Source organism: Lissotriton helveticus, chromosome 2_1, assembly GCF_964261635.1.
Source record: "Lissotriton helveticus chromosome 2_1, aLisHel1.1, whole genome shotgun sequence".
Taxonomy (NCBI): domain Eukaryota; kingdom Metazoa; phylum Chordata; class Amphibia; order Caudata; family Salamandridae; genus Lissotriton; species Lissotriton helveticus.
This window is the reverse complement of record NC_136059.1, coordinates 1,995,549,937-1,995,564,211: the sequence shown is the minus strand read 5'-3', so window position 1 is coordinate 1,995,564,211 and position 14,275 is coordinate 1,995,549,937. Positions and strand designations below refer to the sequence as shown.

General features: G+C 42.2%; 1 protein-coding gene across 1 annotated transcript in view; it reads left to right on the top strand.

The window, feature by feature from the left end:
• The window catches only part of PLRG1 (pleiotropic regulator 1), a 138,747-nt gene extending 124,699 nt beyond the window's left edge, over positions 1-14,048 (top strand). Inside the window, exon 15 of the mRNA XM_078676958.1 lies at positions 13,867-14,048. Coding sequence (XP_078533084.1) covers positions 13,867-13,926 — 60 coding nt within the window. The 3' untranslated portion in view covers positions 13,927-14,048. The remainder of the gene's footprint in view (positions 1-13,866) is intronic.
• Positions 14,049-14,275: the final 227 nt, after the last annotated feature.

The window sequence follows — 14,275 nt, the reverse complement described above, 5'->3', positions numbered from 1 at the left end:
CCTCTCGTGGATGGGTTCAGTGGTATCTAGGGAAACCCTTAAAGAAGGTAGCCGCGAGGTACCCATGGGATTTGATAGGGAAGTCCTGGGGGCTTGCCGGCCCCGAAATGTACGCCTATCCTGACACACTCCTATACCCACCAGGACCAATTATTCACATCACCAAGAAACTGTTGATTTGTTTCTGTTTTTTTTTCAAGTTTATCTTGTTTTTTGTTTAAGTTGCACATTACCTGGGAACCCCGAAGCACAAACTGAAGCTGCAGCCTAAAACATATAAGCTTTTGTACAGGGAATGGTGTAGGGACAGCCCTATCACATCTGGTGTAAAATGTGAAGTTAAACAAGCTATGTTGAGTACCTGTGAAAATGCTGCGTTTATTTTCAGATATCTGTAACTCTTGACATGTGAACCATGCTGGGAGGAACTAAAGTGTGTTGTGAAATTCTTTAAAATCAGTAAAATGTTTTTGACAAAAACAATAAGTAGTGTGGAGGCAGATCCAGGTGAGTCATTCTGTACTTTCTCCACCTCTGTCCTTACCACTGTGTGAAGTCGAGGAGGTCAACCAGAGAAGGGATGGCAATATGAATATGGAGAATTCCTAAAGTGGCTGTGAGGAAACTGGCACAGTGTCTGTGAGATGAAGTTAAGCATTTCTGCCCTTTGTACACAGCCTCATTTAGGAGCCAGGGGACTTTTTAAGTGCTTTCTTTCCAAAGAGACCATGGTTTTCTAGTAATTGTAGCACCATTGTTCGAGGCATATGAGCAGTAGATCACATGCTTTGCATACTCCTGCCATCTAGTATTGGGTCTGGATGTTTGCAAGTTGTTTTTGTTTGAAGAAGTCTTTTCAGTCACGCAGTAGGTGACTCTTCCTTTCGCTGATAGTGTGCATGGGCATCGACTCCATTGTTAGATTTTTTTTTTCCGCCATCGGGTTCGGACGGGTATTGCTGTGCTCCGCTTTGAAATCGATCCTCAGGTTCCCCCTAGGTGCGTACTTCTCTCTACCTCTACGGTATTGTTTTCGAATGCGCATTCTCTTTCCGCGGTTCGATTTGAAAGTTCAAGATTTTGACCAGATCGTCTGTGGGCTGCCTTACGGCCCATCTGCGTCCTTTCGGCTCATTGTCGGGGAATGGACTACATTTTAATTCTGTCCCATGTGCCACGCGAAATATCCGCATACGGACTTTCATCTGGTGTGTAATCTGTGCTTGTCCCCCGAGCACAAAGTGCAAGACTGCGACACGTGTCGATCCTTCAGATCAAAGAAAACTCTCTGTGATAGTCACTCTCGACGTCGAGATATGCAGCGGTTGGATGTCACACTGGACCTCTTAAGCGAAGATTCCAGTGGTAGAGGAAGAGCTGGCTTCAGCTGCGTCTGACTCCGGATCAGACTTGCAGATCGACCTTGAGGACGATGATGTGCCGCAGGGACAATGGGACATGAGTACCGAAGACACCTTCTACCCCCATCCCACCGTCCCTAAAAAATCTAAGGCTTTGGTAACACTTCCGCCTCAAGGCCAAGGTCTGCACCGAGAAGAGGTTTCTCATGCTCCGCCTCATGGCTCTGCACCAAAACACTCTGAAAAGTCTTCCGGCTCGGGACCGAGTCAGCCAAAGCCCAATTCCAAGCCGAAACCTTTTGAGCTCTAAATCCAAGTTTGGTTCCGAACCGAAACTTTCGACACCGAAACTCAAGAAACAACCCTTGGAGTTGAAATCCTCAGCACTGGAAGGACATTCCTGCCAGACTCCGAAAGCTTGGGTGCAGAAAAGCAAAGACTTGCCTACAACACAACCAGAGCCAAACATGACACGGTACCTCCTATATTGGATCCGAAACAGAAGAAACTGTATATGCAACCTGACACAGGGCATATCCATGCAAAACCACCATCTAAGCACAAGCTTTCTGATGATGACAGCCCATGCAAAATTCCTTTGAAGAAAAAAAGTGTAGGCACTAGTCCTTTCCATACACTTCCATCTCCTCCTCCTCCCCCCTCTCCACCACAGCTTAATCCATTACATATTACACCTAGTCAGTCTCCTCCACCTCAATTTGACGCCGGTTACACTGAAGATGATGATGCACAATTACCAGATCTTTGGACAGACTACACAACTGGTCCTCCACAGGATATAAACCCAGATCTTTATCCTGCCAGTCCATCTCCACCTGATGACAATGTCATACCAACAGTTTATTGCTAGAGCAGGAGAATACCTTGGGGTGGAGCTACTTAAAGAGTCTCTAGTAGAGCATTTTCTCTATGACCCTCTAGGATCACATAAATCCAGTCCGACACTGCCTATGCTCAAAGGTATGTTAATGCAAAGAGGGCCGATGAACTATTAGTTCAACAGATGCAGTATGCACAGCCAAGGGATCGGGCTGTCGGCCCTTGTGACTCCATATTAAAGTTTGAACAAAATTATCACATCATTTTCTCTATATTTCTTCAAATCTTATCTATATTTTTCATCTCAAATTTAAACGAGTTGAACCATGGGTATTCTAAACTTCAATATTTTATTCACGTTGTGATGTATAAAATTATAACAGTCCCGGGTGGTATGTTCCTCGATTTGTAACATCATACATTTCATTCATTGTCATAATACCCAATGCATTTCGAGAATTCTTTTTCAGGAGTAACTATAAAACATTAAAAAAAAACATACCATTATAATCAACGTAATCAAATCAGATCTTCCCCTTATTTTAAACACGTTGTTTCTCTTGTCTGAAGACCAAACGCATATTACCACACAAAAACTGGCTGAATTGCTTTCTTTTCCTTTACTGCCCAAACTCTACCTGAACATTAAATGCTACTGTGCCAAATAAAGAATATTAGATAATAACTTACACTGTGTATGTGAACAGCAGAGATCTGCAACCATTAAATGGGCTGAACGTGTTTCTCACTCAACATCTTTCCTTTACATGCTCAGCCACTCCCCACACCTCTAAACCTGAAGCTAATTAATACCTCGTGACCTCAACCCTTTCCGCGAAGGAAATAAACGAAATACTGAACTGTGTGCAACAAATAAATAACTGGAAATGAGCACAGAGTGAAAAATAAATCCTAAATGAAAAAATAAATCCACATCCGAACAAATTAAAATACAATTGGCGAACCACATAATAAAAAACTATAAGTGTTCAAAACTCCGCCTTGTGAAAACATCAAAATATAAATGAATCCCGTGCTTGAGTGTAAATTGATAACAATGTGTTTTCAGGGTTAATAATTTAGTCCAGTTGTTCCTTGAAGTTTGAATACCAGTGTCCAACTTGTCAACCATTTTACTCTTCTGACATTTTCCTGGGGTGCAAACTCGATTTGGACAAAAAAACTAATGAATACACATGAATGGGAGAATGCACACATTCTGGTGCTTTAAATCAGCCTAATACAAAGTTCTCCAACTGCAATGCACGCCGTACATTGCAGTTGGAGAACTTTATATCAAGCTTATTCAAAGCATCACAGGGTGTGCATTCTCCCATTCATGTGTATTCAAGGGTTTGTTAAGGCACACAGACGATATTTTTAAAGATCCTGTCCGTGCCAGAATCCTTACTCCTAGAGTAGATAAAAAATATAAATCTTCCCCCACATATCCTATTTTTCTTAAGGGTCAGTTACCACTCGACTCTTTAGTGGTATCAAATGTTAGAAAGAGAGCTAACTCAATCATCTGGGGATGCCCTTCCCCCAGATAAAGAATCCAAGCTTATTGATGCTTCGGGCAAACGGGTAGCTGTGCAAGCAGCTAATCAATGGCGTATTGCTAATACGCATGGCTTACTAGCAGGATACGATAGAGCCCACTGGGATAAAATATAACAAATACTACAGTTTCTCCCGGAGGAGCATAAGGCAAAGGCTCCAAATTTAGTCCATGAAGGCAAACTAATTTCTAATGCCTCTATCAGATGCGCTCTAGATGCAGCTGACACCGCAGCTAGAGAGGTAAATGCTAGTATCTTACTACGACGACAGGTATGGTTACGGCTATCAGGATTCAAACCTGAAGTCCAACAATCCATCCTGAATATAGCTTTTGATTAAAAAAAAAAGTCTTTTGGCCCTGAAGTTGAAAAAATTAAAATGGACACGATGTAGTAAAATCGATGAGAGCGCTTCAATCTCCCTCAAATAGACGTTTCTTTCAGCGTTCTTTTTTTAAGGGAGGGTCCAAGTCCACAGGCACTATCCAGAACACTTCCTCCTACAAAGGCAATTCTCAATCATCTTTTACAAGTGGATTTTTCAGAGGAGGTTCTAGGAGAAATTTTCCCAGGGGCAGAGGTAAAAACACCACACCTCGCACTTCCCCTTCCTCAAGTAAACAGTGACTTCCCAACACTTCCCTCCGACTATTCCACACCTGTTGGAGGAAGACTTCCAGACTTTCTCCCCATTTGGAAATCAATAACAACGGACTAATGGGTGCTTGGAATTATTCAACATGATTATATCCTGGAGCTTATCAAAAATCCTCCAATCATTCCTCCTCGATCTCACAAAATGTCACCAGACCACTAGCACTTGCTTCAACAAGAAGTGCAATCTTGATTACTCAAAGGGGCTGTAGAACCCGTCGCACTTCAGTACCAAGGGTTTATTCCCTTTACTTTTTGATTCCCAAAAAAGTCGGCTCCTTCAGACCTATACTAGATCTCAGAAAGTTAAACAAATACATATTGTCAGAGCACTTTACATGGTAATTCTTCAACAAGTACTTCCCCTCTTGCAGCAGGGCGACTTTGTCTACTCTAGATCTAAAAGGCGCCTACATTCATATTCCAGTTCATCCCGCTCATTGCTAATACCTCAGGTTTGTGATAGCAGGCAAACATTACCAGTTCAAGGTACTTCCATTTGGCGTCACCACAGCCCCCAGAGTGTTCACCAAAGGTCTTGCAGAAGTAGCCACTCATCTCAGAAGACAATGTATACATGTCTTTCCTTACCTGGACGACTGGCTTATCAAAGCGGGCACTTACTAAAACTGTATACTACACACTCAAACAACATTACACCTACTTCATCAGTTATGTTTCACAATAAATGCACACAAATCTCACCTATGTCTGGCACAAGTGCAATCTTATCTGGGAGCTTCCCTCAACACTCAAAGTTCTAGCCACTCCCAATGTAGCCAGGGTTCACAATATTACAATTTCAACCAAATCAATCATTACTAGCCAGAGTCTTTAGCAACTGCTGGGAATGATGGCATCCTACATTGCAATCATACCTCATGCAAGGCTTCACATGCGTCCTCTGCAAGAATGTCTAGCGCACTGTGAGAAAGTGCCCTCTTTCTGCATGGTTGCCCCCAACTTATTCTGAACTGCTGATGTACTTTGACTAAGTGTGCCCTGGGCGCCTGCCAATCAGGTACCTAGGTCCTATGTTCTTTCCCTAGACGTGCATTGAAATCAAAAACCAATTGGCATCTCTGGCCAAAGGTCAGCCCCTGGTAAATGGTACCGCAGGTACCCAGGGCACTGTGACCAGGGAAGGCTTCTAATGGCTGCACACACTGCCTTTGCAGGCTGTGTGTTTTGGTGCAGAACAAATTGAGAAGTTGACATGGCACACATCCCTGTGTGCCATGCCTACAACCAACTGCCCTGGCATAGATCAGTCACCCCTCTAGCTGGGTGCACTATACTAGTAGTGAGGGTACGTGTGCATGAGCCCTGTACCCCTACAGTGTCCAAGTCCATTTTTAGAAATTGTAAGTGCAGTGCTGTCATTAGGAGTATATGATGCTTGGAGTTTGTGTTTACAAATATCCAGGTATACTGCACTGTGTAAGAAAAGTAATCTGTAAAGTAATCTACTTGACATTCTACTAAAAAGCCTTAACAAAGTATATGTACAGTATATCAAAAGCACTGCATTACTAGTAGCTCTACTGTAATCAAATCAAAGTGCATATACAATTGCAATTCAAACTGTTTATAAACTGCATTACTACTGTAAAGTATTTATTGCTTACCTGAGCCAGGCTTGCTTGGTTCTAGAAAATAAAATAACTTAAAGAATATATATACCAAACCAAATTGGTCTGAAGTTCAGTCTTTGAGTGTGTGATAGCATTTGCTGATTGAGTGTGTACAATAAATGCTTAACACTACCCTCTGCTAAAGCCTTACTGCTCGACCACACTACCACAAATAAAGAGTAAGGAGCTATCTACTTTTACCTCTGCCTACCTTTGGTGTTCCACTGGACTCTGTGTACACTATACCTCACTTAGGTATAGTATATACAGGACAGCTTCCTATACACGTCAGTGGGATCAATCACAGGGTCTATTAACCGATTTTGTGTTGTTAGACATCCGCACCCATCGCTCTCTGCAGTGGTGGAACCCTCAAAACTTAGCAAAAGGGGGCCTTTCATAGACCCGATTCCACAGAGTATACTGACATCAGCGGCATCGTTAACAGGTTGGGGTGCCCATCTTCAACTTTAGACAGTACAAGGGCTGTGGTCGGACAATCACAAACGTCTCCACATCAACTACCTGGAGATTCTAGCACTGTTCCTAGCATTCAAAGTTTTTCTCACCCAACTTGTTGGCAAAACTGCCTTAGTTCGCCCTGACAACATGACAGTAATGTACCACCTACAGAAACAGAGAGGGACACACTCTCTCTAGCTGTCACACCTTGCACAAAGCATTTGGAATTAGGCGATTCACCACAAAACCTATCTCCTAGCAGAACATCTTCCAAGAGTAGCTAATCATATCGTAGTCCTGCTCAGCAGACACAGGCAGCAAGTACACAAGTGGGACCTTTATCCCAAAGTTCTTCTTCCCCACTTTCAAAAATGGGGATTTCCACAGATAGATCTGTTTGCCACAGTACACAACGCAAAATGCTTGTTTTTTAAAATACCCCTCACACACCAAAAGGCCCCTTGGTGTCATGCTTCATCATAGGGGTCTTCGCACCCCTCTAGCGGGATGCGGCGTGCTACGACCTACGACTACGCGGGAGCACTTATAGTTCTGACTATGTGTGGTGCATGTGATGGGGATATTTTATGTGAGTGGTGGGATTTAGTGAAGGATTAGTCTGGCTGGGTTATATGTGCACCACTTAGAAGCAACTAGAATTCTTCATACACAGAACCCTTACAGACAGAACATCAATATCTGGAAAAGGTACATTGGCGACGTCCTGGTCATCTGGGACAGAGACCAACAGTCTGCAGACGATTTCCTTATCTGGTTAAATAACCAGAATACATTCCTGAAGTTCACTAGCTCAGTCTCTAACCAATCTCTGGTTTTCTTGGACCTAAACATTTATACAGAAGGTGGGAGGCTCAAAACGACGACCCACTTCAAACCAACAGCGAGGAACTGTCTGTTAAGATATGACAGTTTCCACCCGAGACACCTCAGAGAGAATTTACCATACGGCCAATTTTTACGCCTCAGGCATAACTGCACTGAGGTATCGCAATTCAGAACACAGGCCTGTGACCTGAGAGAGAAATTAATACTGAGGCAGTACCCTATGAAAATCATTGACAAAGCTATGAAACGAGCGAAAAACAACCACAGAGAAGCTCTACTGGAGGATAGACCACAGGAGACACCAGAAGTCAGACGACCAATATGTGTCACCACCTACAATACCATGTCCAATGAGGTCTCCAAGATCATTAACTAACATCGGGGTATCCTCACATGTGGCGCCCTCAATCTGGAAAAACCGATGTACGCACACCGTAGAGGTAAGAACCTTAAGGACATTTTGGTACACACACGACCCAAACCTACCCATGAGACAAGACAATCTGCTCTAGGAATACAAGGTCATTTCCCATGTGGGAACTGCAGCAGTTGCCATTTAACACAAAAAAAGCACTACATTAACATTCAGGAATGGCACGACGTGGGAACAGCGCAAAATGTCGAATTGTAATACCAAGAACGTGGTCTATTTAATTACATGTCCATGCGGGTTAGAATACGTGGGGATGACCACGAGGGCTGTGAAATTACGCATGAACGAGCACAAGAGTAATGTGCGTTGCAAAAAGAGCACAACTAAGATGGCAACACATTACCTTAACGCCCAACACTGTGTCAACGACCTAAGATGGACAATTATCGAACAATTGCCATCAGAGGCGGGTCTTTTCCAGAAGGAGCAAAGGTGGGTGTTCCGCCTGGGCACCCACATCACGGGACTGAACGATGAGGTCCCCTGGGGACAGCTGTCTAACTAAGCCGACATGGTTACCATCCTCAGAATGGACGAACTTACTAATATGAACTGGATGACATTATGTACAAAGGCATAATAATGATCTCTTACATCTATCATTATTGCTCCGTCCATGGGTTTTACGAGACGTTAGGGAAAGGTAGATGCAATCTTGAGTCAAAAAGCAGTGAATGTACAACCACATATACCCTTTCCTAAGTATCAGATGTATCTAATGGTATATTAGACGATCCTCCGGTTAGAAGAAACCACCGAGAGAACCAAAGAGCGCTATACACACTGCACGCATGCGCGGGGAAACTCTGCCATCCCTCGCGCATGCGCAATACTGTAGCTCTGTTTTGAGCATGCGCGACATAGTGGACGCTACTAGCGCATGCGCACACCTCCTATACGGAACCACGGGGCTGAAAGCTGACCGTTCTCGCCGGATCTGCCTTATAAGGACTTATAATTAACCTATCGTCAACGGAACCACCCAACTAATGGCGGATTACCCTTACATGGGCATATACTCACATCCGGTTTGATGTCAATGAGGTTAAACCACTAATCAAAAACCAGGTATAAATACCACACGCCCCGGACTTTCCAACTCAGTCCGGCGGAGCAGCGTGTGGGGTAAGACGGAGTATAGAGTGTGCAATACAAGCATCCCTAAGACTAACGAAGTAAGTAAGGAACCATATTAAAACCTACCTTGTTTTTTACCTAGATTGCACAATAGCAATCACCCCCCAGACGTTTTTGAATGCTCATGAAGCAAGCAAGCAATACCTAATAAGTATGACCATAACTTCTTTTACATCCTTTGAGTGTTTGTGTTTCTGTGTTGTATGTCTTTTCAGTGTTTCTTTTACAGGGCTAATTGAGCACATGGTTTGTTCCAGGTGACTACACCTGTCTGAGCTACCCGTTACCAGGGTGACCATTATATCGTTTCCTTTTTCAGGTCATGCAAATTGCATTGAACTTGAGCTAAACCGCTGTAGGCACATTATAGCCTGTATTTTTATACGCATATTTAATCTTTCACTTTTTGTTATTAACATAAATACAAATTTTGTGGCAAAACTAGTGAAACATGAGTAAGGTGAGGAAGTTGTGCCCCCGTCCTGAAGAAGGAGCTTCTGCTCCGAAACATGTCGACGCACACAGGAGGTACTGTCCATTAACACGACAGGTCCATCCTCGCACTTCACTTCTTTTAATAGTACCAGCCCGGGGTTATGAATAAAAAATGTTTCCATTATACCCACGAGCCAGGTATCTTTTTAATCATTCACTAAATCCCACCACTCACATAAAATATCCCCATCACGTGCACCACACATAGTCAAAACTAGAAGTGCTCCCGCGTAGTCGTAGGTCGTAGCACGCCGCATCCCGCTAGAGGGGTGCGAAGACCCCTATGATGAAGCATGACACCAAGGGGCCTTTTAGTGTGTGAGGGGTATTTTAAAAAACACTAAGTGCTACCACATCACTGTGCGAAACACTTGCCTTACACCCCCAGTAGGATTCCTTTTGTTTATGCAACTAAGTCTGTGGAGTAAGAATCCTACTATATTACTCTACCTCCCCTTTTTGTTTATTTGCCCACTTCGAAAGCTACATCTCACACCCTGTCTCCTTACTCATAGCCATGGAGAAATCAGACATCCAACCTAGCGATTTGGCTCCTGAAGTCATAGAGTTTGGTTATTTACAACTACCACCATTTTCTCAAAGAGACTGAAAAGCCTACTACTAGAGCATGTTATGCAGCAAAATGGAAATGGTTTGTTGTCTATTGTAGTAACAACAATATCAATCCACATGATGCTTCTGTACAAAACATCATTTGTTACCCGTTACATTTACAGCAATGCAGATTGGCTTACACATCCATTTGTTTACATCTAGCAGCGGTAGCTGCATACTTGCAAAATAGACAACACTTCTATCTAATCAATGGAAGAATTCCCCCTGCTCTGGAGTGGAACTTGAACATAGTCCTTACAAGGCTAATGGGTCTACTTTTGAACCAATGCACAAATATCAGGTACAATTCCTATCATGGAATGTTGCTTTTCTCATAGCAATAACCTCACTAAGTTGGTGAACTTCAAGCATTAAATATACAAGAGCCTTTCTTTCAACTTCACAAACATAGAGTGGTTCTTCGTACCAATCCTAAATTTCTCCCTAAAGTAAATTCTGCTTTTCATATCAGTCAGTTGAGCTACCTGTGTTCTTTCCTGAACCTGATTCTGTAGCAGAATGAGTTCTACACACACTTACTGTTAGACGTGCTATACTTTATTACATATGAAGATTTTGGAAAACAAAGCAATAATTTGTTGCTTTTTCTCCACCTCAAAAGGGCAATCCTAAATCTAAGTCGGGTATTGCAAGATAGATTGTAAAATGTATCCAAACATGTTATAATAAAGCAAACAGAACTTTGTTAGTACCCTTTAGAGCTCATTCTACCCATAAAATAAGGGCTACTATGGGCTTCTTAGGAAATATTCCCAAAGCTGATATTTGTAGGGCAGCAACATGGTTTACATCGCACACATTCACCAAACACTATTGTGTAGATGTGTTAGCAAGATAACAGGCAAATGTAGGCCAAGCAGTTCCACAGCGGTATGAATACAGCGCTACGAGACCTCTGGGTAGAAGTGCGCTATATAAATACAAACACATTTACACACATTACAAAACACTGTTTCAAACAACTACAACCGCTACAGGTTAGTCACCGCTTTGGGAGTTTAAAGCTATATAGTCTATTCAAAGCATGTGATCTACAGCTCACATGCCTTGAACGGTTAATGTTACCCAGTAAGCATCTGTTCTTGGCATGTAGATGTAGATTCACATGATCCCACCCACCTCCCTAGTCTCCAGTAGTTATTGTAGTTCTTAATTCACATTCATACGCATGAACATCTCTATTCTACACATACTAACTCCATTCTCACCCTCTGCGGGAAAACAATCTAAAAATGGAGTTGATGCCCATGCGCACTATCAGCGAAAGGAGGAGTCACCTACCTCGTGACTGGAAAGACTTCTTCAAACAAAAATAACTTGCAAACATCCGGACCCAACACTAGATGGCAGCAGTATGCAAAGCATGTGAATCTACAACACTACATGCCAAGAACAGATGCTTACTGGGTCAGTGACATCCTTCCTGTTAACTAGGGCCTGTTGTGTATTGCATTTTTGCACAACGGAAAATATTCAGAAAACCTTTTGCAGCAGAATTTTTTGTGACAAATACGTACTTAACTGTTTTCTCCGTGGTTCACAGGTATGTTTTATTTGCAGTTACATTGTGCTGCTAGAAAACTATTTCCATTCCAGAGCTTGCATCACTACCTGTTCAGTGGAAACCATGCGCCTGGTATTTAACAATTGTGGGTAGAGCAAGTTGCTGACTGTGTATAATTTTTTTCTGAGCAAGGAAGTAGCCGGAAAATTAAAATCTCTCCTCTTTTTGACCTTACTTCTAAGTGAGTGAAGCAAGGGGGCCTGTCCGTCACTAGTTTTCAGGAGTGTTGATTGTGCTGAGGGGTCTTTCTGCTGCTAAGAATTGTTTTTGAAAGAGCCGAATAAGAAAATATACAGCACGTTTTTTACCCATGAAATAATCCCCCAAGTAACTAAAGTAATCCCAGTGTAGGTGCTGATGCTGACCTACACCACATATGCTAGGGGTTTTTCTTCCTTCCCTCTCCTTTCTACCTTCCTCTTTTCTTGCCTTTTTCATGGTCTGTCTTGACAGTGCATCTGTTGCCACAAATTTATGTGAGCATCACTAGAAATGGGCTTTGACTCCGAACACATGTTGAGTTCCAGGAGTACATGTTTTGATTGGGCAGAGGTTGTGTGCTTGCAAAAAAAAATGCTTGCCCTCTACACACCTATGATCATTTTGTTTATTTATCCAGCTGCCTGAGCTTGAACTTTCATTGGCACACGCATGACATTGGAATGCTATTAAAATGGCTTAGATAACTAGATAATTTGTTTTTTTCTCGAGCAGCCGTACAGCGGGGAGGAGGGCAGTTATTAACCTACATGGATTTTTACATCTTGCTTGAAAAAGCCACTGTCACTTGGCCATTTAACCTACACCAATATTCTGCTGCTTCCACGCAAATACATATGTTAACATGCTTGTAATGCTTCTCATAACCATATAACATTACCTTGAAACCAGACCTATTGGCATTGCTGATGCTAGTTTTCTTTTTCCCATGTACATACTTTTTTGTTTCCTTTCTTGCGCTCTTTCCTTTTCGGTTTTCTTTTCTCTTTACCTGCATTTTTCCTGTGGCTTCATTGCCAGCCCTTGACCCTCACCTCTCAACTTAATCATGGCATACTAGTGAAATTGTGTTTTTGAGTTTCCTCATAATTAACCGACTGAAGAGGGCATCTAAAGCAAAAATTATACTTTCACAGTGACCTAGTTTGCTGTGCCTTCGGGCCCAGTGGCAGCCCCTGCTGTATGAGCTTAAATGGAGGGTTCCCAGGCTACTGTGCCAGAGGCATCTACTTCTGAATGGGATGTCTAGCACTCAACAGAATTAACCCTCCTATGCAGGGGGATAGGATGTTGTTCCACGGCCAACTGCAGGCCATTTCTCATGGTTCTGCCTTCTGCAGAAAGGAGGCAAATTCCTCAGTTTAGAAGTGAATTGGTTCCCACCAGTGACTGATTGGATGTGCAGTTTGAATGTGATTTTATGAGATGAAATAGTTTTTGGGGTTAGTTACTGCCTTGATTTGGAAGATACATACAATAGTAAGCATTTTACTAGTAGTCTGCAAGTTTACCTTTCTTCAGACAACCAACTCACCCAAAAGGATCCTTTTATCGGAAGGAAGAAAGGAAGGAAGGAAGGAAAGGAAGAAACGATTTGCGAAGTACCAGTGCAAGAGTCTGTACTGCAAAACATTGTACCTGATGGCAGTGATGCTTTCAGTGGTGGTTTATTATCTTCCTGCAGACTACCCCAGTGTAGCCAGAGAGATTACTCAGGAACCCTCAAGGGAAAAGCAGTGCAGAAGTGTCCATGTGTAGTTGCCAAGCTCACCGTTAATAGGTTTTTGCTGTTGCTTAAGTAACCTCAATAGGCTTTTACTGTGAAGAACCTTAAGTTTGTTGGCTTTACCCTATTCTTTCAGGAGTTTGGAAGGACGTACATTAATGACTCCCAGCACAGGAGTCAATGTAGTGAGTAAATTGTACTGGTTGATCAAGTCAACATGTGCATAGAGTTTAAAATGATTAGGACACAGGAATATAAAAGTTATATTTAGCAGGTCAAATTGTTTTTCGTTTACCGCCTTGCCCACACCTTGACTTCTAGGTAATGTACCCCTAGTGTGTAGTTACGCTTGCTGGGTAGGTTATTTGCTGCTACTTTATTTGCTCCTGCAGTGGCACAGTGTGTGAAATCTCTGGGTAGATTAATTACAAAATGTTCGTGCGAAATTGAATGGATTGTATATATAACATACGGTATTTATATTCTAAATTGGCACAATTTTCTTTTTAATTTTAGACTGAAGAAACACATCCTGTCAGCTGGAAACCAGAAATTATGAAGCGGAAACGATTTTAAAGGACACAAATTATAAACAACTTCTATTATCTTTTTTGTAATATCTTTCTTTTATTTTATGCTCTGTGCCAGAGTGAAAGCTACATTTGTGTTCCCAATCTTCATTAAATTGGTGATTTTTATTTATTTTGTGACTCTGACTATGTGGGATTTTGGAATGGGTAATTCTGTTTGCTCAGATATTATATTTTAGGATTGGTTTAGGATTTACAGAAGTCTCTACACCCTTAATTTTGTCCTGTCCATATCATGCCTCTCTAATGCACCATCATTTTTATCCACTACTGTTTTGTGTACATGTTGAAACATACAATGGAAACCTGATTGTATCTAGTAAACGGAACTCTTA